The 21,593-nt window shown below is 27.7% G+C and overlaps 1 protein-coding gene across 2 annotated transcripts in view; it reads left to right on the top strand.

Moving 5' to 3' along the window:
* Positions 1-21,593, top strand: part of LOC127287368 (serine/threonine-protein kinase NLK) — a 91,984-nt gene that overhangs the window by 41,811 nt on the left and 28,580 nt on the right. For both annotated transcript variants that reach the window (XR_007843872.1, XM_051314254.1), the window contains exons 2-4: positions 3,619-3,748; positions 4,030-4,085; positions 20,386-20,492. Coding sequence is in view for 1 of the 2 variants with exons in the window: in XM_051314254.1 (XP_051170211.1) it covers positions 3,619-3,748; positions 4,030-4,085; positions 20,386-20,492 (293 nt within the window). In the remaining variant the exon portion in view is untranslated. The remainder of the gene's footprint in view (positions 1-3,618; positions 3,749-4,029; positions 4,086-20,385; positions 20,493-21,593) is intronic.

The following is a 21,593-nucleotide window of genomic DNA, read 5'->3' as shown; positions in this document are numbered from 1 at the left end:
CTGCTGATAACAAAACAGAATGTATTTGAGTTTCTTTTTATTAATATTCAGAGATTACATAATTTCTATTTCCGCGACGTGCAAAAACAGACATCCTAGCCAATTGACTATTTTCACACGGTAAATTGATATGACTTTAGTCAAGTGCCTATTTTTACGCCGTGAACAGATGTGACTTTAGCCACATGTCTATTTTTATGCCGTAAATTAACGTGACTTTAGCCAAATAACTACATTCACGCCGTAAATTTACGTGACTTTAGCCAAATAACTACTTTTACACATGTCAATAAAGTTAGCAGAGCAAAATCAGCAGAACCTAACCGGACTATATGGAGATTTTAAGGCTTTTTAAAGGCTATTTAAGTGCCCTATTCCCAATTTAAATGCTCCCATAGGGTTCGAGAAAACACATGTTCTGCTAAACCTAAAAAAAGTTAGCAGACCATCACATCTAAAATACATAAAACCCAATAAATTCACTGTTTTAAGTAAAGCTTATTTAAAGGCTATTAAAAGGCTCCACAAAAAAATTATAACCAACTAATTTAAGCCCTAAATAAGGGCTAAACTAGTGATTCTACTCAGCGGAACAATAACTTTTTACTCAAATTCGAAAAAATCCTAATTTTCATAGCAGAATAATTAAAGGCTAATTAAAGGCTTTCACAACAAACTATAACAAATCACCCTAAGCCCTTATTAAGGGCTAAACTAGCGGCCCTTCCCAGCAGAACACTAACTTTTTACTTAAATTCGAAAAAATCCTAATTTTCAAAGCAGAATAATTAAAGGCTAATTAAAGGCTCCCAGAACAAAGTCCAAAAAACTACCCTGAGCCCTTATTAAGGGCTAATCTACCAACTCTTTCCAGCAGAACACTACCTTATCAATTACATTCCAAAAACTTCTCATTTCCACTGCAGAATAATTAAAGGCTAATTAAAGGCTCCCAGAACAAAGACCAAAAATCTACCCTGAGCCCTTATTAAGGGCTAAACTACCAACTCTTCCCAGCAGAACACTAACTTATCAATCAAATTCCAAAAAATTCTCATTTTCACTGCACAATAATTAAAGGCTAATTAAAGGCTCTCAGAAAAAACTCTAACAAATCACCCTAAGCCCTTATTAAGGGCTAAACTAGCGGACTAAACGGACGTGACTTTAGCTAAATATCAATTTTAACACTGTAAATTAAGGTGACTTTCGCCAATTTCCTATTTTTACGCCATGAACGGACGTGACTTTAGCTAAATGTCTACTTTGACGCCGTAAATTGACGTGACTAGCCAAATAATTACATTGACATTTTAAATTAACGTGACTTTAGCCAAATAACTACATTCACGCCGTAAATTTACGTGACTTTAGCCAAATAACTACTTTTACACCGTAAACGGACGGCATTTTAGCTAAATGTCTATTTTAACGCCGTAAATTAACGTGACTCTAGCCAATTGTCTATTTTCACGCCGTAAATGGACGTGACTTTAGCTAAATGTCTATTTTCACGCCGTAAAATTGACGTGACTTTAACCAAATGTCTACATTCACACCGTAATCGTACGTGAATTTAACTAAATGTCTATTTTAACACCGTGAATGGACGTGAATTTAGCTAAATGTCTATTTAGACGCCGTTAAATTGACGTGACTTTAGCCAAATAATTACATTCACACTGTAAATTGATGTGACTTTAGCCAAATAACTACATTCACACTGTAAACGGACGTGACTTTAGCCAAATGTCTATTTTCACGCCTTGAACAAACGTGACTTTAGCCCATTATCTATTTTTACGCCATGAACGGACGTGACTTTAGCTAAATGTCTATTTTGACGCCGTAAACGGACGTGACTTTAGCCAAATGTCTATTTTCACGCCTTTAACAAACGTGACTTTAGCCCATTATCTATTTTTACGCCATGAACGGACGTGACTTTAGCTAAATGTCCATTTTGACGCCGTAAACGGACGTGACTTTAGCCAAATGTCTATTTTCACGCCTTGAACAAACGTGACTTTAGCCCATTATCTATTTTTACGTCGTAATTTTGTTTAGAAAGAAGAAAAAATGATATTATTTTGTGTAGAATAATTTTTATATAATGAGTACGTAATTTATGAAACGAGTATATATATATATATTCGAAACTGTTGAAATTGCAACTAATGCCTGAGGACATAATTCCTGTGCTAGAGGATAGTGTATAATATATATATATATATATATATATCTACCACCACTAAAATGTCCACGCTTCGCGTACACGTGCAGATCGTATTTATTGCAACCGGACAATGCGAGCTTATGTAAATTGCATATATATTCGCGACCCGCTGTTTGTTTCTTTGTTTGGTGAAAAGCAACTTGCTTCGTACGTAAAATGAAATTTTCCTTCAGGTTCCAACTTTGCAATGAATTTACTTGCTTGTTAGAAAAAATTGCACTGACAGTGAAATTGGACTTGCTGGACTTTGTCTCTCTTTCTATATACATATATAGTATAAGAAACTTAAAACACAGACAAAGGCACGAAAACAGCTTTTGATAAGATTTTATTTCACAGCTTTTGTTTTTACAAAAAAAGAAAATCTTTTTCCAACATAGAAATTTTTCTATTTCTTTTCAAATATATATATATATATAAAAGCAGTGAAGGAAAATTTATTTGATTCAAATAATCGCGGTTATTTGACTATTATCAAATAAATATTTACTTGAACCAAATATAAATTTTAGATTAACTTAATTTTTTTCTATTTTGAATTAATTAAATTTTATTTGTTTCAAGTACAGAAATTATTGATTCAAAATACAATTTATTTAATTTGAATAAAAAATTATTTGGATCAAGTAAATAATAATTATTTGGTTTAATAATTTATTTGCTAGTAACCGATTTGAATAAAATAATTTTTTTTTTTATAATTTATTTATATATGAGAAAAATCTCTCAAATTTTTAATAAATAATTAAAATTAATATTTGTTTTAAAAATTATTAAAATTTAGAAAAAGAATTTTTTGAAACAAGGAAAACACAATTTAAGATGTGTATGACACATAAAACCTGACCTAATCAGGTCACAATCATTAGCTTGATTATCGACCGCGTGAAAGAGTTGTTTAAATACTGCAACCAGTATAGTGGTAAAAGAAAAGATGGATGTTCTGAACATTAAAATAATTCAAAGAACATTTTATATAATATATATTAAAACCAATATGGAAACCTTACTATTGTCAAGAAGAAGAATAATCCTCTCTTGTAATTAGTGTAAAAAGAAGAGGTGGGAGGAGATTAACTTTTTTTTTGAAATTATCTCGGAAAAAACGATATAAAAATATCCTTATAATGACTTTTTTATAATTTCATTTAATACATTTTTATTCTCTTGATAATTTATTATGAATTCCTGTCTGTGTGTGTGTTATTTTCATTAACCCAATTGAATTATTTAATTAAATATAAACACTGAACTGTTTTAATTAGGTCGATGAAATTTTCCTTTAGTTATATTTAAAAAATTAAAAATTGTCTCTAAGGAATTAAATTCTTATAATTAGATTTTCAAATAAAATTTTAATGATTTATTTTTGTTGCTTGCAGGGCTGTTACGGATCCCAGAGATGGTAGGAGGGTAGCGTTGAAGAAATTACCAAATGTCTTTCAAAGTCTGGTCAGCAGTAAAAGGGTTTTTAGAGAGTTAAAGATGCTCTGCTTCTTCAAACACGAAAATGTAAGAAAAATTCACATTTATATTCATGTTAAAAAAAGGGGAGGGGGGCGAATACTACGAATTAGATAAAATATTATACCAAAAAAAAAATATTCTCATTTCCATGAGGAGGGTCATTAAAATTATTACATTCTCTTTAAATATATATTTTTTTTAATTTGATAAAAGTTTTTAGAATTATTTTTATGCTCTATTTTTTTTTTTTAAATGAGAAAATATTTTTCTCAACTAGGATTTTTTTTTTTGAAATTTAACTGAATTAATTTATCTTTTGCTTGCAGGTCCTTTCTGCACTGGATATATTGCAGCCGCCACATCTGGACTTCTTCCAGGAAATGTATCCTTTTTATTTATCACATTTGTGTATTTGGGACATACGTAAAACAGACATGTCCAAAAAACAGGTTTGATATTAGAAAATCATTCAAAATATATAGAAAATTTTATTTTAAGATAAAATATGCTGATTAGGAATTTAAATTTCAATAAAAAGGAATTTAATTTAAAATTAATTATCAACTAAAAAGTCAAATTTCTGTTTGTTTGGATATATAACTGATTAGAAAATTTAACTGTCACGAAAAGCCTTTAAAGAAACCTCAAGTATTAGCTATAGAAGCCCTAATGAACCTTGATTAGAATTTCCACGTTTCTGAACTGTGTGTATATATCGATTTCCGTAATTTTCAGAAAATTGAAGGCCATAATGAAATAGATTAACTATTACCGATAGAAATTACCGACGTAGATTTCTGTATTATCGACAGTAAAATTTTGTCCATCTTCTTTCTTGAAAACTGTAAATATTATTTTTAAAATTGTTTTGATAGTGTTATTTAAAATCAAAGCTATAAGTGCCACAACCATTATTTGTAGACTATTAAATTTTTAATTAGATTTTTGTTTGGATTGGAAAAATACGGATTTGAATTTCGCCCAAAGGAAACTTGTGTCAGCACTTTAGAATTTTATGAATGGCAATTGGATTTAATTTTATCTTCAGGCAATTAGCGTTTCGTGTAACGATAAAGCGTATACTACACTTTTAGATTCTAAATTTTTAGCAGATACTTTACTCACGTAAACCTTCTTAACTATCGTCTTTCTCTCTCTCTCTCTCTCCCTATTTTTCTGTCTTCTTTTCTTTTTCTTCTTTCCTTTTATTCACCCACACTCATCTACTTTGCAAGCTTAGAGTTTAGATCCAAACTTCATCTCTCTGAGTTGCTTTTCTCTTTTTCTCTTGTCCACCGGCAAGATCACTTTTCAGAGTTTGCTGTACTAGAAGTTTCTCGTGGAAAACTCCCCTTTCTCTCTCTCTCTCTCTCTCTCTCTCTCTCTCTCTCTCTCTCTCTCTCTCTCTCTCTCTTAGCTGTGCATATTTTTCCTCGAGAAATATCCTCGTTTTCACTTAAAATTAGCTGAAAAGACGCTTTTTGAATAAATGCACTTAAAAAGCATCGCTGCTGCATTAAATTACTAACGAGAAAACTTCCAAAATATCGGTATTTTTGTTTTTAGTTAAAAATGAATTATTTTATTATTTGAAAAAGAAAATTAGTGATTTTTTTTAAAACATAAAAATTAATATTTTTTTTTTTTAAATTTTCTGATTTTTTTGTGAAATTTTCGTAAACAAAAAAAATATAAAAAAAAGAACTTAAATTAAAATTATTTTAAATTACCCGCCATATCAGTGTCTACTTTATCGACTGAACATAGATTGAAAACTTAAACCGTAATAAGAAATATATTGGAAAAATAAATTTTTTGTATAAATTAGTTTTTTTTTTTTGACATTGTGAACAAAAAAAAAAAAGAAAACTATAAATATAGTAATGTTTTTTAATAAAAATTCTTTACATTCCACTTTTGGGAATATTAGCATTAAAATTAATCTTGCGTCCTTTGTTGAGAAACGGTAAAAGCCTGTGGGGCAAACCTCAGTCAAATATATGCTATACAATATGTTTTTGGATGAAGAAATTCTAAACTATATACACGTAATTACACATCGTTGGTAATTTATATTTTCCTATATAGCACAATCGCTATATATAATACAATGTAGAATTTGATATTTTAACTTTTGCTTTGTTAATTTAACATTTTATTGAACTTTTTTAAAAAAAAAAATTTCTAATTTTTTTTCTAATTAGATTTTTCTATTATATAATTTTGAAATTTGACTTTTTGAAATGAAAGAAAATTTTCTGAATGTAATATACACAAAGTGTAGGTCATGCTATTGATTCTTTTTCGACTACCGGTATCGTGAGAAACAAAGGCACGAGATTTATTAGGTTAGATGCTATACACGTGTTTGAGAGATCTCTCCCTCGAACAGAGTCTTTGTAACTGGCTTAAATCCATTTAGGGTAACTTGACCCCTAAAGTATTGGTACTTCCAACAGTCACATAAAAAAAACAGAAGAAAAGAACACAGCTAATGATTTAAAATTATCACTGCATAGACGGAAAAAAATTTATTACTCAATCGGTTACTTGACTATTATCAAATAAATATTTAAATAATTCTTAATAGAACCAAATAATTCACTGAAAAAAAAATCTGGTTAGGCTATATTTAACATTACTTTCTAGTTATGTTAACCAGAATTCTAGTTGAATTAACTAGAATTCTCGTTAAAATAACCAGAATTCTGGTTAACCTAACCAGAATCAAAATGTTAAATATACCCTAACCAGAATTCTGGTTATTCTAACTAGAATTCTGGTTATTCTAACTAGAATTTTTTTTTCAGTGTTTAATTAAATAAACTGTACACGGAAAAAAAGTATCATTGATTCAAGAAAATCACGAAAATATATTTTGTGCGGTTTTTTTTTTTTGAGTTTCCAATCTCAGTTCAGTCGGTATTGTAGATACTGATATGGCGGGAAATTTAAATTTAAAAGGAAAATTTTCTTTCTGTAATTTTTTTATATTTATATTGAATTCAATTTTTAATTGTTTCCGATATTAAATTAATAAAACAATAATGTCTTTATTGTATATATATATATATATATATATATATATATATATATATATATGATTGATGGAAAATTTGTACAAAGATCAAGGGGAATAGATGAATGGAATGAGTATATTTATACGGAAGCATGTAGAATATATATATATATATATTTTTTTTTCTTTCTCGTTCCCTTTATGTACTCTCTGGTACAAGCAGATAGCGTTTTGACGGTGTGCTAATGACATTTCATCGACGTATCAATAGCCATGTCAAGCGCATTAATAATTTGTGGTTATACGTAACAAGGATATTCGTGACCAAGAACAGAGCACTAGGATTTGTTCTATATATACATATAGTGTCTGAATCGTCGTTAATTGGAGAGTACACAATATAGTAACATGATTGATCAAATAGTCTAGCTCTATATATATATAGAATATAGCCAAATTAATTGGTAAAATTATATCTACCTTCCATCACAATTCCATTTTAGTTTCAGGTATATCTCATTTCCATTATCGTGTGTATATATATATCGTCAAATTTCTGGTTAATTATTTTAGGGTATTAAACGGAGAAAAATGGAAAAACGAATAAAGTAACTTTTACTACTTACATTAAAAGTAAAACCTCCACTGTCCGCAGTTTCCCCAGGTGAATCGATTCTACGGAAACTACTCCACGGAAATTCCACACGGAATTCCGCAAAAATTTCCGCAAAATTTTTGAAAGAAGTTCTTTTGTAATTTTGCGAATGTTTTATAAGAATTACACACATAATAATCTCTATACAGAATTGCACAAAATTTTTGTTAGAATTTTACAACTGTACACTGAAAAAAATTTAATCGAAATCCTCAACTACCTTTAGTTAACTGACTTAAAAGTAGTAAAAGTAACTACTTTTTTGGTTATTTTAACTATGTGCGTGTACTTTCTAAATTTGAATCAGTGAATTTCACTGCTAACCAGTTATATGTATACCAAACCAGTGAAATTTCACTGATTCAAATTTAGAGAGTAGTCAATTTAACTATTTTTTATGGAGTTAAGAATTAGTAGTTAATTGTACTTAACAAAAGTAGTTAAATCAACTTCAAAAATTAGAACAATTACAAAATCTCCTTGACCCAACTAAATTCTTAGTTCTTTTAACTACACTGAAAAAAAAATTTATTTGATTCAAATACCGGTGTATTTGGTTATTATCAAATAAATATTTATTTGAATCAAATATTTCTTATTTGAATCAAATAAATGGTATTTGCTTCAAATACTGAAATATTTGATACGTAGTTAATACAACTTTTAAAATTGAGTTGAGGACCTATTGTACTATACAGGGTAGTTAAAAAGTAGTCAAATCTACTACTTATTTTTTTGAGTGCAGGGTATAGTTAAAAAAGTAGTCAAATCTACTAGTTTTTTTATTGAGTGTATTTTTTACTGATTTTTTTTTGTAATTTTAAAATAACTGCTGGTGGATACACTGAAAAAAATTAGTCGAGAAATTCAACTACCGTTAGTTAGTTGACTGAAAAATAGTAAAAGTAACTAATTTTTTGGTTACTTTTAACCAAAAATTTGGTTAAAAATGCGAGTAGTCAATTTAACTATTTTTTATGGAGTTAATAATTACCTAGTATTGATCTGACTTAAAAATGTAATTGAGTCAACTACAAAATCTCATCGGACCAACTATATTCTTAGTTCTTTTATCTACTTTTTGGTAGTCAATACAACTTTTTAAATTTCGTTGACGACGTATTGAATAATGCAAGGTTGTTAATAAGTAGTAAAATCTACTAGTCTTTTTACAGTGTATAAAATAAAATTTACATTATGATCTGATGTATAGGAATCAAGGTGTCAACCGAACACTTTTAACGAGAAAAATGACCTCTAAATGCATGCCTAAAGGTATAGAATCAAACTTCCATATAATTATATCAAATAAAATAACAATTTTTTAAATTAGTTTTTGCTGTTACTATAACGAGTGATTTAGTTTTAAAAGAAAGTTCAATTTCTCAGCAATTTTTTGTAAATAATAAGAATCAGCTTTTTTATGGTGAAAAGAAGTAATATATTAAAATTAAAATTGCAAACACATTAAATAAATCAGAAATCTAATTGAATAAATAAAAAAAAAATAAAAAAAATTTGGAAAACGTTTTATTGACCTCTCTCAAATAAGTTCGACTAGATATTAATTAATCTATCATAAATTCTATATATTATATCCACCAGGAACATAATCGTCGACTAGTTTTCGTTATAGTAGCAGCAGTTATTTTAAAATCACAAAAAAATCAGCAAAAAATAAAGTTGTGGAATTTTATTGAAAATTTTCTGCAATTCTGTATGGAATTCTTCCAAAAAAAAATTCGCAAAATTACGAAAGGAATACTTTCAAAATTATGCGGAATTCCGTATAGAATTTTTGCGGAATTCCGTATGGAATTTCCGTGGAGTGATTTCCGTAGAATCGTTTCATCTGGGTCTGGCTATATTTTTACTCCAGAAATAGTAAAAATTATTTATGAAATAGTAAATTTTACTATTTCTGCACTGAAAAAAAAAACTAGTAGATTTGACTACTTTTTAACAACTCTGCCTAGTACAATAGGTCTTCAATTAAATTTAAAAAGTTGTATTAACTATAAAAAAGTAGTTAAAATAACTAAGAATGTAGTTGGCAGAACGAGATTTTGTATAGTTGTTTCAGTTTTAGTAGTTGATTCAACTACATTTTTTAGTAAACTGAACTGCTAATTATTAACTACATAAAAAGTAGTTCAATTAATTACACACACAAAATTAAACTAACTAAAAAAGTAGTTACTTTAATTACTTTCCAGTCAACTATCCAACAGTAGTTGAAGATATCAGCTAAATTTTTTTCAGTGTGGAAAAATTGACAGAAACTGTGGAAAATTCAGATTTTACTTTTAAAATAGTAAAAGTAATTTTATTTGTTTTTTCATTTTTCTCCGTGTATTTTATTTATCACTGAAAAAACAATATTCTAATTTTAAGAACGCCTATTTAAATAGAAGCCACGAATATTTCCCACTTAAAGTAAGTGGAGAATATTCGTTTTAAGTACCCTCATAACAAAAGGATATCCATAGGATATCCATATCAATGGTCGATATCCTAGAATGGTCCCCAGGATATCTTGGGATATCCATAGGATATCCAAACCGCCGGTCTGTGGGACATCAACAGGACATCCATAGGATATCCACAGGATATCCCTAAGACATCTACAAATATCTATTGGATATTATATCGCAGGATATCCATGGGATATCATCATGATGTCCGTGGGATATTCTTAGGATATTCACGGGATATTTAATATCTCAACATATATTTTTAAAGGTTAAAATTCTTAAGCTAATATAATGAATAATAATTTATAATAAAAAGAAAAATTTTATGAGCTTCTAATTTATTTTAAATGAAGATTTGAAACGCATTATTCAAAGTTTTTAAATAAACTCATGCGCACTTAATGTATATAATTAATATTAATAGTTATTCGTTATTTGCGGGGAAGAATTTATATTGTTTAAAGCCAATTTATTTTCTGACAATATTAAGCATATGAATGAAAAAATGAATCACGAATGAGAAAAAAATTAGTTAATAATTTTTCAAATTAAATAATTTTCTCGAAAAACAAGTTGCATTTTATTTTATTTATATAAAATTTAATTCACAGAATATTCTCACTCGTAGTCTCATAATGACTTTAAAAACAGTATCCTGAGAATATCTTCTTGACATCCAGAAGATATACTGAGAATATCCTGAAAATATTTGTGGGATATCCTGACGATATCTATGGGATATCTGGAGAACATTTATGAAAGTCTAGAGATATCCAGAAGATATCCTGTGGATATCCAAACCGCCGATTTTTCGGATATCCTTAAGAGATCCTTTTGATATCCATAGGACATCCCTAGGATATCTGCGGGATATTATCAATATATCCCAAGATATCTTGTGTTATTAGGGTAGGCGTTCTTAAAACTAGAATATCGTTTTTTCAGTGTATTATTTAATATAAAAATAGTGTTAAAATTCCGAATAGTGTTGAGATCAATTATTGGTATACGATAGACGCAATGATTGGTATAACGATCTTCTATATATATATATATCTTATCAGAGGGAGTCAAAGCAGAATAGTTTCAGAAAGTGGAGGGCTTTAATTAGTAACGCTAAGTTACACCCCTGAGTATTACGGTTTGATCTAAGTTCACGCGAGTTTCTGAAACTAATCTCGATTTTAGCTCTTCTTCTAGCACACGTGCTTTCTCATTCTTAAAGACGAATCTTATCTTCGTTTTCTTATCGTCGTATATATAGCATTCTTCACCCCAAACTTTATATATATATATATATATAAAAAGTTTCTTTATTTTACAATTTATAATAAATTTTCAAATGAAAAGAAATTTCAAAACAAAAAAAAACATTTTATATAGGGCATATTGTAAAAATAAAAAATATATTGAAAAACGAGTTTAAGTAGTAGCAGCTGTTATAAGCAGACAGATGGTCAGACGGCGGGAAAAGCAACATATAGTTACATATATGTATTGTAAAAAGGGGTTTAAACAGAACATGTTGGTGTTTGAGTATCGATTGCCCTTAGTGGAAAAAAAAAAATTCTCGTAATCACTGCTTCGTTAAAAGGGTGGCTTTCATTAAAAAAGTTTCAGTATTTACGATTCCTGCCGAGACCTTGACAAATCGCAATGAAAATTGCGACTCTCCCTTTCTCTCTCTCTCTTTGGGCGTTAAAGACGAGTTTTACATTCAAGGCAGAAATGAGTTCACGGTGGGGTTACACAGAGTTTTGTTGCTCGCCGGGAAGCCAAAAAGCGAGTCTCTAATAAACATTTCTAAAGGGTGATACTTGCGTCTCTAGAGAAAAATGGAAAAACGAATAAAGTTACTTTTACTACCTTTAATACTAAAACCAGAATTGTTCGCAGTTTCTGTCAATTTTTTTTTACTCCAAAAATAGTAAAATTTACTATTTTCGGAGTAAATTTTACTATTTCTTTACATTCAGAAAAAAATTCTTTTGAAGCAACCAAATTTTGATTAAATCAACAAAATAAATGCAATTGATATATAGTTAACCAAAAATTTGGTTGCATAAACCAAACGTTTAATTTAGCTCAATCAAATTTTTTCCTTGTTTTAAAAAATTTATTAAAATAAACCAAATAGTTATTTAGATCAAATAAATATTTATTTGAATTAAACAAATTTTGTTTGAACTAACCAAAAAATTATAATAATTATAATTAATATATTAATATTATTAATTATAATTATATAAATATAATATAATTATAATAAAATTATAATAATTATAATTATAATCAATATATCTTTATAATATAAAAAAATGGTACATTTGGTTTAGACATATCTATTTTCTGAGTGTAGTAAAAAAAATTGCCAGAAACTGCGGACAGTTTAGATTTTACTTTTAAAAAATAGTAAAAGTTACTTATATTCGTTTTTCCATTTTTCTCCGTGTAAAATAAATACTTTGAAAAAGGACCTTTTTTCTGCTTTATGAGATTTGAATAGAATATTTAAAGGACGAACAGCTGGATTATTATTATTATTATTTTTTTCTTTCAAAATAATGCGTTTATTGTATACAGTCGATATCAATTTTCTCAATGATATAGGGGTTCGCGCGTGTAATCGAGAGTAATTCATGTTACTGCGGGTCTTTTGGAACACTCAAGGATCCCGCACTGTATTTATCCTTCACGCGCATACAAGAGACAAGTTTATTATTTTTTTCTTTTTTTTTAAAAATATTTGATATTCTCGTAATAAATTTATTTCTTATAAAATTAATATTAAATAATTTTAATAAAGAATAGATAATCTCGAAATTTAAAGTTATTTAATCACTTTAGTAAAAAATTTCTTAACTAAAATTCAGTTACATTTCACTGAAAAATCAGTAGAATTATTACTGAACACTTGAATCTGCATTATCATTTATCGGTAAAACAGAATTAAACAGTCAAATCTCCATTATCATTTGTTGGTAAAACAGATTTTTTTTTTAAAAAAAACTGCATTATCATTAATCGGTAAAACAGATTTGAATGAGTCGATAAAACAGATTTAACTGTTACAATATCGGTATAAAGAATTCAACTAAATTTTCAAATGAAATATAACTGAATTTCAGTGAGGAAATTTTTATTGAAGTATATGAAGAGAAATTGTGAGATGAACATATATTAAAGTGAATAAAATTGTCGAATATTAAGTGATAAATAATAAAATGAAAGAAAGAATCGATTGGTACGCGAGAAATCGGTAGTCAATCATCGTAACCGCGGGGGTATCGCTTAAAGTTATCGCACAATAACGGTGTGTGTATGTGTGAGCTTCATCGACCAATAGCGAAGCGAGTTAATCTTGTTTGACCATCGCATCAATAAATCAGTTCTTCTTCCCTGGATATCTGTCTCCAAGAGACAACAGGTCTCGCGTAACTACGTAAATCATCATTAGTAATGGTGTGGCTATTATAACCCAAGGGTCTTTGTATATATTTCACACATTCTATATATATATATATATATATATGCAATATACACTTGTATAAATATATATTGCATATACAATATAGGAATCTTATCAGATCAATGACAATTACCCATCAAGTGACAAAGTGAATGGAGAAAATTTATTTTCTAATTTCAATTTTTTTCAGGAAATTACAAAATTTATTTCTACACTGAAAAAAAATTTATTTGATTTAAATAAATTTTTATTTGATTTAAATAGATTTTTATTTGATTTAAATAAATTTTAATTTGATTTAAAAAATTTTTTATTTGATTTAAATAGATTTTTATTTGATTTACACTGAAAAAAGGGCGTTTGGTATTGACAACCAAACGTTTGGTTGGTATTTAAACAACCAAATTTTTTTTTGTTGAATCAACAAAATTTTAATTGTCTCAACCAAAATTTGTTTGACACAACTAAAATTAGAAAAAAAAGGATTTTTGTTGTCCTAACTAAAGTTTGATTGGTACAACCAAAATTTTGTTGTTGATTCAACAAAAAAAATTTGGTTGCTTAAATATCAACCAAACGTTTGGTTGTCAATACCAAACCCTTTTTTTCAGTGTAAATAAATTTTTATGTGATTTAAATAAAAAAAAAAATTTATATACACCAAATAAATGGGCTTAGTTGGCTCTAAGACAAATATACGTTATTATTTAACTCAACTTTTTTTTTTTTCATCTATACTCACACAGAAAATTAAAAGGCATTAATATAAGCTGTAACGCTTCTTATTTTAATCCAAATTTTGCTTATTTTAATACCAAAATAGATTAAAATAAGAAGCGTTGCAGCTTATTTTAATGCCTTTTAATTTTCTGTGCATTATTTTATATTTGATAATTTTTTACTTGTGAGAAAAAAAGCAACCACCTCCTATACTCCTGTAAATCAATTTGACCCATTTGACATGGTCTCATTAATAAAAAAAAATAAATAAATAAATAAAACTCCTCTCATTTTGTTTGTATATTCGATAAAATATTAAACGATCGTGCGACATTTTATCGGTAACGATTTGTTGTATAAATCACTGATTTTTCCTCTAAAGTGAAACTGGATGCTTTTTGGGAAAAAGTGAAAAAGTCTCGCAATATCCGAAAAGTCGGTCATCGTGTCGACAGTTTATGATATTGAAATACCGCATCGCTTCTTCTCGATATGACGAATAAAGTGGATGAAGGATCAGTGAAAGCGGAGAATTTTTTTGTTATATACAAATATTTTTTTCAGTAAAAAAAAAAAATACAAAAAAAAAGGGTGAATTTAAATAAAAAAAATATATATATTGTCAAAGAAATATTTAGAAAAAAAAACAATTTCTTTAACTCACTCTCTAAATCTGAATTAGTAAAAATGTTTACTAATTTGAATTAGTGACTCACTTTTTGCTTCTGAATTAGTAAAATTTTACTAATTATTAATAACTTTTACTAACAATTAGTAAAATTTTACTAATTAAGAAGCAAAAAGTTAGTTTAAAACTAAAAAGTAAGTGACTCACTTTTTGCTTCTGAATTAGTAAAATTTTACTAATTATTAATAACTTTTACTAACAATTAGTAAAATTTTACTAATTAAGAAGCAAAAAGTTAGTTTAAAACTAAAAAGTAAGTGACTCACTTTTTGCTTCTGAATTAGTAAAATTTTACTAATTATTAGTAACTTTTACTAACAATTAGTAAAATTTTACTAATTTAGAAGCAAAAAGTTAGTTTAAAACTAAAAAGTAAGTGACTCACTTTTTGCTTCTGAATTAGTAAAATTTTACTAATTATTAGTAACTTTTACTAACAATTAGTAAAATTTTACTAATTTAGAAGCAAAAAGTGAGTCACTAATTCAAATTAGTAAACATTTTTACTAATTCAGATAATAGAGAGCTGAGTGGAAAAATATGTTTCCTTTTTTTAAAATTAATTAATGTGAAAAATGTCTTAGAATTGGTAAAAAATTTTTTTGATTTAAATAAATTTTTTTTTTTTGTTGACTCAAAGAAACTATGTTGATTTTTAGTGGCCCTGAAAGAAAATAGTTTTTAGGTTAAAATGGTTTATAAATATACCAAAAAATCGATAGAAAAAAAAAAAAAAGTTTCTTAGTTTATCCAAAGAGCATTGCCAAACTAGATATTATAATTGGAACACGGAAATGCTATATACGCACTCACGTGTAACGCTTGCATTAGTCTGCTATCACACGCCTACGCGATATACAATTTTATCATGTACAGAGTGTTAATATTTAAAAAAAAAAGGGCCTATTTATACACCTAGTATATTTACGATCGATTTTTCATTTTTTTTACTATTTAATTTAAAAATGTTTTATTTAAAAACAAATATATAATATATTTGAATTAAATAAACGTATAATATTTGTCTTAGAGTAAACTTTTTCTATTTGGCGTTAATAAGAAATTTATTTTTCATAAATAATTTTCTTTTTTTTTAAATCAGATAAATATTTAAATATTGCAAGTAAATATTTATTTTGACAATAGTTAAATAACCGATTAGTTGAATGAAATAAATTTTTTTTTTCCATTGTAGCCAGTTATAATGAGGGGGTGTAAAAATTTTTAAAACTCACACGTGGTTTCTGTTGTTCCCACGCTGTAAACCGGTCTAAACTGTATATAGGTATACTTTCCTCATCAATTCTCTCCCCATTTTGCAATAACATTTTTTTTTTAAAAAAATTTATTTTTCGTAATTTGTAAAGTCGATTAAATTTTTTTTTTACAATTTAAAATTTTAATTAAATACTTAATGAATATTTAATTTTAACTAAGTTTTTTTTTTTTTTTTTTTTTTTTTTAATTTTAAAATATCGCAGATTTGTAACTTTATAATAATATTGAAACTGTCAGTAAACTCGGCTTGACTTGAGTGGATTTTCGAATGTTCTAGAAATCTTCATTGGAAAGTTATTTAACTTTGACAAACTTTGGCTAATTGTAATTAGAAGGATATTTAATTACATGAGAATTTCCAGGAAACCAAAACTAAATTCTTAAAGTAATTAAATTTGTTTGCGAAAATAATGCAATTTAGTTTAATTTGCTTTGACAATTAAAAAAAAAAAAAAAAATACATAAAAATTAAATATAGATAATTTCTTTTTGTATTTCTATTGTTTGAAAATAGATAATGTAGCATATAAATGTCTATATATATTGAATCTATAGATAGATCGTTCACCTTTTTATCGGGACTGGTATGTACAAATAGGAATTATCTTGTGAAACTGATTGGAATTCATTCTTCTTCAATATTCTCCCACGTTTCGTTTCGTTCTTTTTTTTTCTACTGATTTGCGAGTAAGAAATTTTTTTCAATATATTGTATGAAGAAAAATGGAAGTGTCTAGATAATCTGACAATGAATCATCTGTCACACGATTGTCTCTTATCATACACTAAACGTGTCTCTTATCATTTCTGTCAAATTTCTCAAAAAATTCTTATTAATTTTAAAAAATATATGTCAGAACCCCGTAGTTAGAGGGGAAAAAAAAATGATTTTTACTCTTCAAATTTGAATTAGGGGAAAATTTTTTAACTAATTTGAATTAGTGACTCACTTTTTTCTATTGTTATATAGTAAACTAGCTTTCGTATCCACCTTCGGCGGGAGCGAAATCTAGTGGTGTGCGCCCAACAATATTTTCGTGCAAATAATTTTTTGTATAGATAGTTGATTGTTATTAAAAAATTGAACTAATAATTTCACAAATTTGTTAAATTTTAAAATTGTTTAAAATTTTAAATCTAAAAAACACATAATAAAAATATATTAACCTTTTATTTTTCTTTATTAACTTCGTAATTAATGATTTCAAATATTTTAAATCTCTAACAGATTACCATGATTAATTTGATTTCGTTTAAGCCTTATTTTGATAATTCTCGAACCAAATTTTTCAAACAGCATCATTATTCTATTACCTTTTTTCATTTTTTGATTCTTTATTTCTTAAAACGAAACATTATTTAAGAAGTTTTATGTTCTAAGCTATATATCTTTGATCATTTTCTTTTTTTGTTTCAAATTTATTTAAATTAAATATATATATTGAATGCTTATATAAAAGCATTTCAATGATATTGTTTTTTAATTCTAAAGTTAAAATTTGATTAATTGGACTCAAAAATGTAGCTAAAAAAGGTTTAGTAAAATATAACAGAAATTAAATTTAAAAAATTTGATTTTTAGAGTTTTTCTTCACAATTTCAAATTTATCAGTTATTTTCTCAATTTTATGGTAAAAATGCGATTAATTAACCTCAAAAAACTTCTAAAAAAAAGTTTGTAAAAATAAGCGAAAAAATTTTAAAATTTCGATTTTTATAAAAAGTGAAAGTAAACTTCCGTTCAAGTTAATATTTTTTAATGGGGTATGGCTAAGATTTTAAGTTAGTCTAATACCTAAAAGACTGCCAAGTTTCACTTAAATCGGTCAAGCCGTTTATGCGTGATTGTGGCGAACAAAATATTGTGCAGACAGACAGACAGACAGACAGAATTTTTTTTAATGATATTTTTAGAATCCTTATTACTTGAAACGAAGAATTATACATGAATTTTTAAATTCTAAGCAATGTACAGACAAAAGTCTAATTTTATTAATATAGATTACTAAAATTGAACTAAGTAATAAAAATAATTTTTTTTTAACTATCGAATTAGTAAAATTTAACTATAATTCAAAAAGCAAAAATTGAGTCACTAATTCAAATTATACTTAAAATTTTTGTAAATTCATTTTTAACGGAAATTTATTTTTTTCCATGAAATTAGTAGAATTTGTACGTTTCTTTTTTTTTTTTACTTTGCATAGTCACGCTCCATAACGAGCCTTAACCAGAAGGAAATGCTTGGTTCCCTGGAATATCGAGTGTCGTCGTTCTATCAATAAGGGCTTATAAATTATTAAATCTTGATCAATATTATAGTTTAAATTATAATTTTTATTTATGAAATTTTTCAATTTTGAATGAATGAAAAATTGGATCTGAATTTTTAAAACTGATGCGCATTTCAACTGAAATTTATTTCGAGGTTTTTTTTTTTTTGACAATGAATTTTAAAAAAAAATTCCCAAATTTCAGTGGAGAAACAGTTGTTTTTTTTTAATATAATATTTTTAGAATGAGAGTTAAGTAATATTAAACGGAATCTGTGTAGAAATTGTATATATTTTTTTTCGAATATCGGTTTTTGATTGGTGGAGCCATGAGAGTGCCAATGAAATAGTATATATATATATATAATGTTAGAATGAGGTCGATGGGTAGGTTGGAATGCAGGTAGAGGTTGTCCGCCACTTGCCCAAGTTGCCCCGACTAGGCCGCGATCCAGTCCAATCGTGGTATGCAAGTCGACTGGTTCAGTTCAAGTATGTACCACGTTCGTATAGCCTTCCTTTCTTTCTCCCTCAAACCCCGCAAACTTTACATCCCATTCTCACTCAAATCTTTTACATCCCAGGGATGATGGGAACAAAGGGAAAGAAATCGAATGTGTTTTCCAGAGATTTTCTTCCTTTTTTATATGATTACCTCACAGAATAAGAGCAAGAGAAAAGATTTTTTTTTTATTTTGATATTCATGAGTTTTGCGAAAACAATTTTTTTTTTTTCTAAAAACCCATTTTTCGAAAATCTAAACTGTTTTTATATTTTATTAATGTTTTTAACAGTTTTTTTTTTGAAATTTAATATTTAGCCGAAAAAATAAATGCTTGTCAGTATATATAGAAAACCTTTATGACAGGATTTATGTACTGCTTTCAAATGGGTAGCAAGTCTCGAAACTCGAAACCTTAGTTCACTGACACATTCGAATGATTTAATGTGAAATAAAGTGTGTTAAGCGTGACTTCGTTTCATTTTTTTTTCCCCGAGTTTCATTTTAAATCTTTTTCTAAACTATACACGAGACTTCAAAGCGCCGATATTTTATTGCTTCAAAATAGTGCTTTTTAAATTTCCAATAGTTATATGTATCTTCATCCTTTTTTTTTTTGTTTTCAAAATTGACTTTATGCTAAAACTGCTAATGTCGGTAATGCAGAAATCTAAGTAAAAAAAAAAAATTCGAATTATTATTTGTTAATAGTTGTGGCACTTTTCTAAGACCACAAATAATAGAATCCTATAGCGAAATATTAAAAATATCATTTCTACTTTTCAAAAAAAAAAAGAATAAAACTGTATTGTCGATAATTCAGGAATCTGTAAATTGAAAAAAAATAGTTGTGGCATATAGTTTAGATGTTAAATAAATGAATGGTTAAAGAGAAATTTTAATAGAATATGAAAAATGTAAAATAAATTAGCTAAAAATGATGAAACGAAAGTATTTTTACATTGACGATTAAGAATCAAAAAGCGAAACAGTTGAAGTTAAATCGTTCTTCAACGTGTCTCACAGTGGTGAGTTGTAAGTAAGGTTTATCGGCAAAGTTTCTTCCCCCTATTTCCGGGCTTGCTCTCACCCTCGATTCTCTCGAGTAGCTCATACCATATATAGCATTTCGTTTCTCGTGCACTCTCTCTCTTTCCCTCAGAGTAACACCACACACATCACAAGTACAACACCTACTAGAAACTCTTGGCTCTGTCGATAATTTACTAGCAACGTGCAGAAAACCTCATATTCCAAGAATCTTGTATGTATGTATGTGTGTGATGTTGAGAGGGTTATTTGGAAAATTACCAACTCACCTGATCCGAAAACACGAATGCGTTTTACTCTAGGTCATTTCTCTTTAAAACCATTATCTTAACTTGCACACGCATCATTTTTCTCCATAAAATTTAAAAAAAAAAAAAAAAAAAATAGTAGCAAAGCATGCGGAGAGAATTGCAAAAACAAATAATGTGGTAAAATTGTTTGTTTCATCATATTTTAAAGTACCATCAGTTTTTTTTTTCAACTAATAAATTTTTTTTCTTTCTTTTAGATATTTAAAAAACAATTTTTTCCTTAACAATATTGTTAATATTAGATATGTCATTACGGAGCTTCTTCAAAGTGATTTGCACAAAATCATCGTCAGTCCACAGCATCTTAGTCCTGACCACATCAAGGTCTTCCTCTATCAAATTCTTCGAGGTAAGTAACAATTTTTTTTTTTTTTTAGAATTATTTTTAAATAAGTCTTACAAAAAAAGGGGACATTTCATTTATATAAAAAGGGAGAGGGGGATTAAAAGAATTTTTGATAAGATTAGTACTGTTCTAATGAAGAAAATTTTCGATCCCATAATTAAAATTCGCTTGGCTATAGTTAACAAACTTCTTCAATAGAAAAAGAAGAAAAAGTATAGGACCTAACCAACTGTGTAGAAAAATAGCGAATAAACTTGAGAGAGAGAGAGAGAGAGAGAGAGAGAGAGAGTTTTACTACAACTCCAAAAGGGAAGGGAAGTTTGCTAGCGAATAAAGGTCCGCTGTGTTCATAGTACGATTGCGTCTTTTATGGGACGCCCTGTGGAGTCGTTAAAGTCCAGATTCCAAGTAACCTCATGGTAAATCCTTTTTGCTCAACTCCGTGTTTTAAGGCATCTTTAATATTAAGCATAGTAAACGAGTTACTTTATATATATAAATATAACCCCCATTTTTTTCCAATTTAATGATTAATTTTTTTAAAGACTTAAAAGTCTTAAAATTATTAAAATTTTATCTAAATTTTGAGTTTATGTTTGTTTCTTGGTTAGGTGAATTTCAAGTTTTTTTTTTATTAATTAAATATTTATTTCCTTTATGCCGTAAAAAGACGTAATTTTAGACGATTGCCTAATATCTCGCCGTAAATTAACGTTACTTTAGCCAATTGTCTATTTTCACGCCGTAAATTGACGTAACTCTAGTCGATTGTCTATTTGCACACCATAAATTGACGTGACTTTAGCCAAATAACTATTTTTACACCGTAAATTGACGTGACTTTAGCCAAATAATTACATTCGCACTGTAAATTGACGTGACTTTAGCCAAATAACTATTTTTACACCGTAAATTGACGTGACTTTAGCCAAATAATTACATTCACTTTGTAAATTGACGTGACTTTAGCGGATTGTCTATTTTTACGATGTAAATGAACGTGACTCCAGCCGATTGTCTATTTTTACGCCGTAAATTGACGTCACTGTAGCCGGTTGTCTATTTTTACGCCGTAAATTAACATGATTTTAGCCAATTGTCTAT

The sequence above is a fragment of the Leptopilina boulardi genome, unplaced genomic scaffold (genome assembly GCF_019393585.1).
Source record: "Leptopilina boulardi isolate dan_hultmark-lab unplaced genomic scaffold, ZJU_Lbou_2.1 LbouV2_368, whole genome shotgun sequence".
In the NCBI taxonomy this organism is placed as follows: Eukaryota; Metazoa; Arthropoda; class Insecta; order Hymenoptera; family Figitidae; genus Leptopilina; species Leptopilina boulardi.
This window is presented reverse-complemented; position numbering and strand designations above follow the sequence as displayed.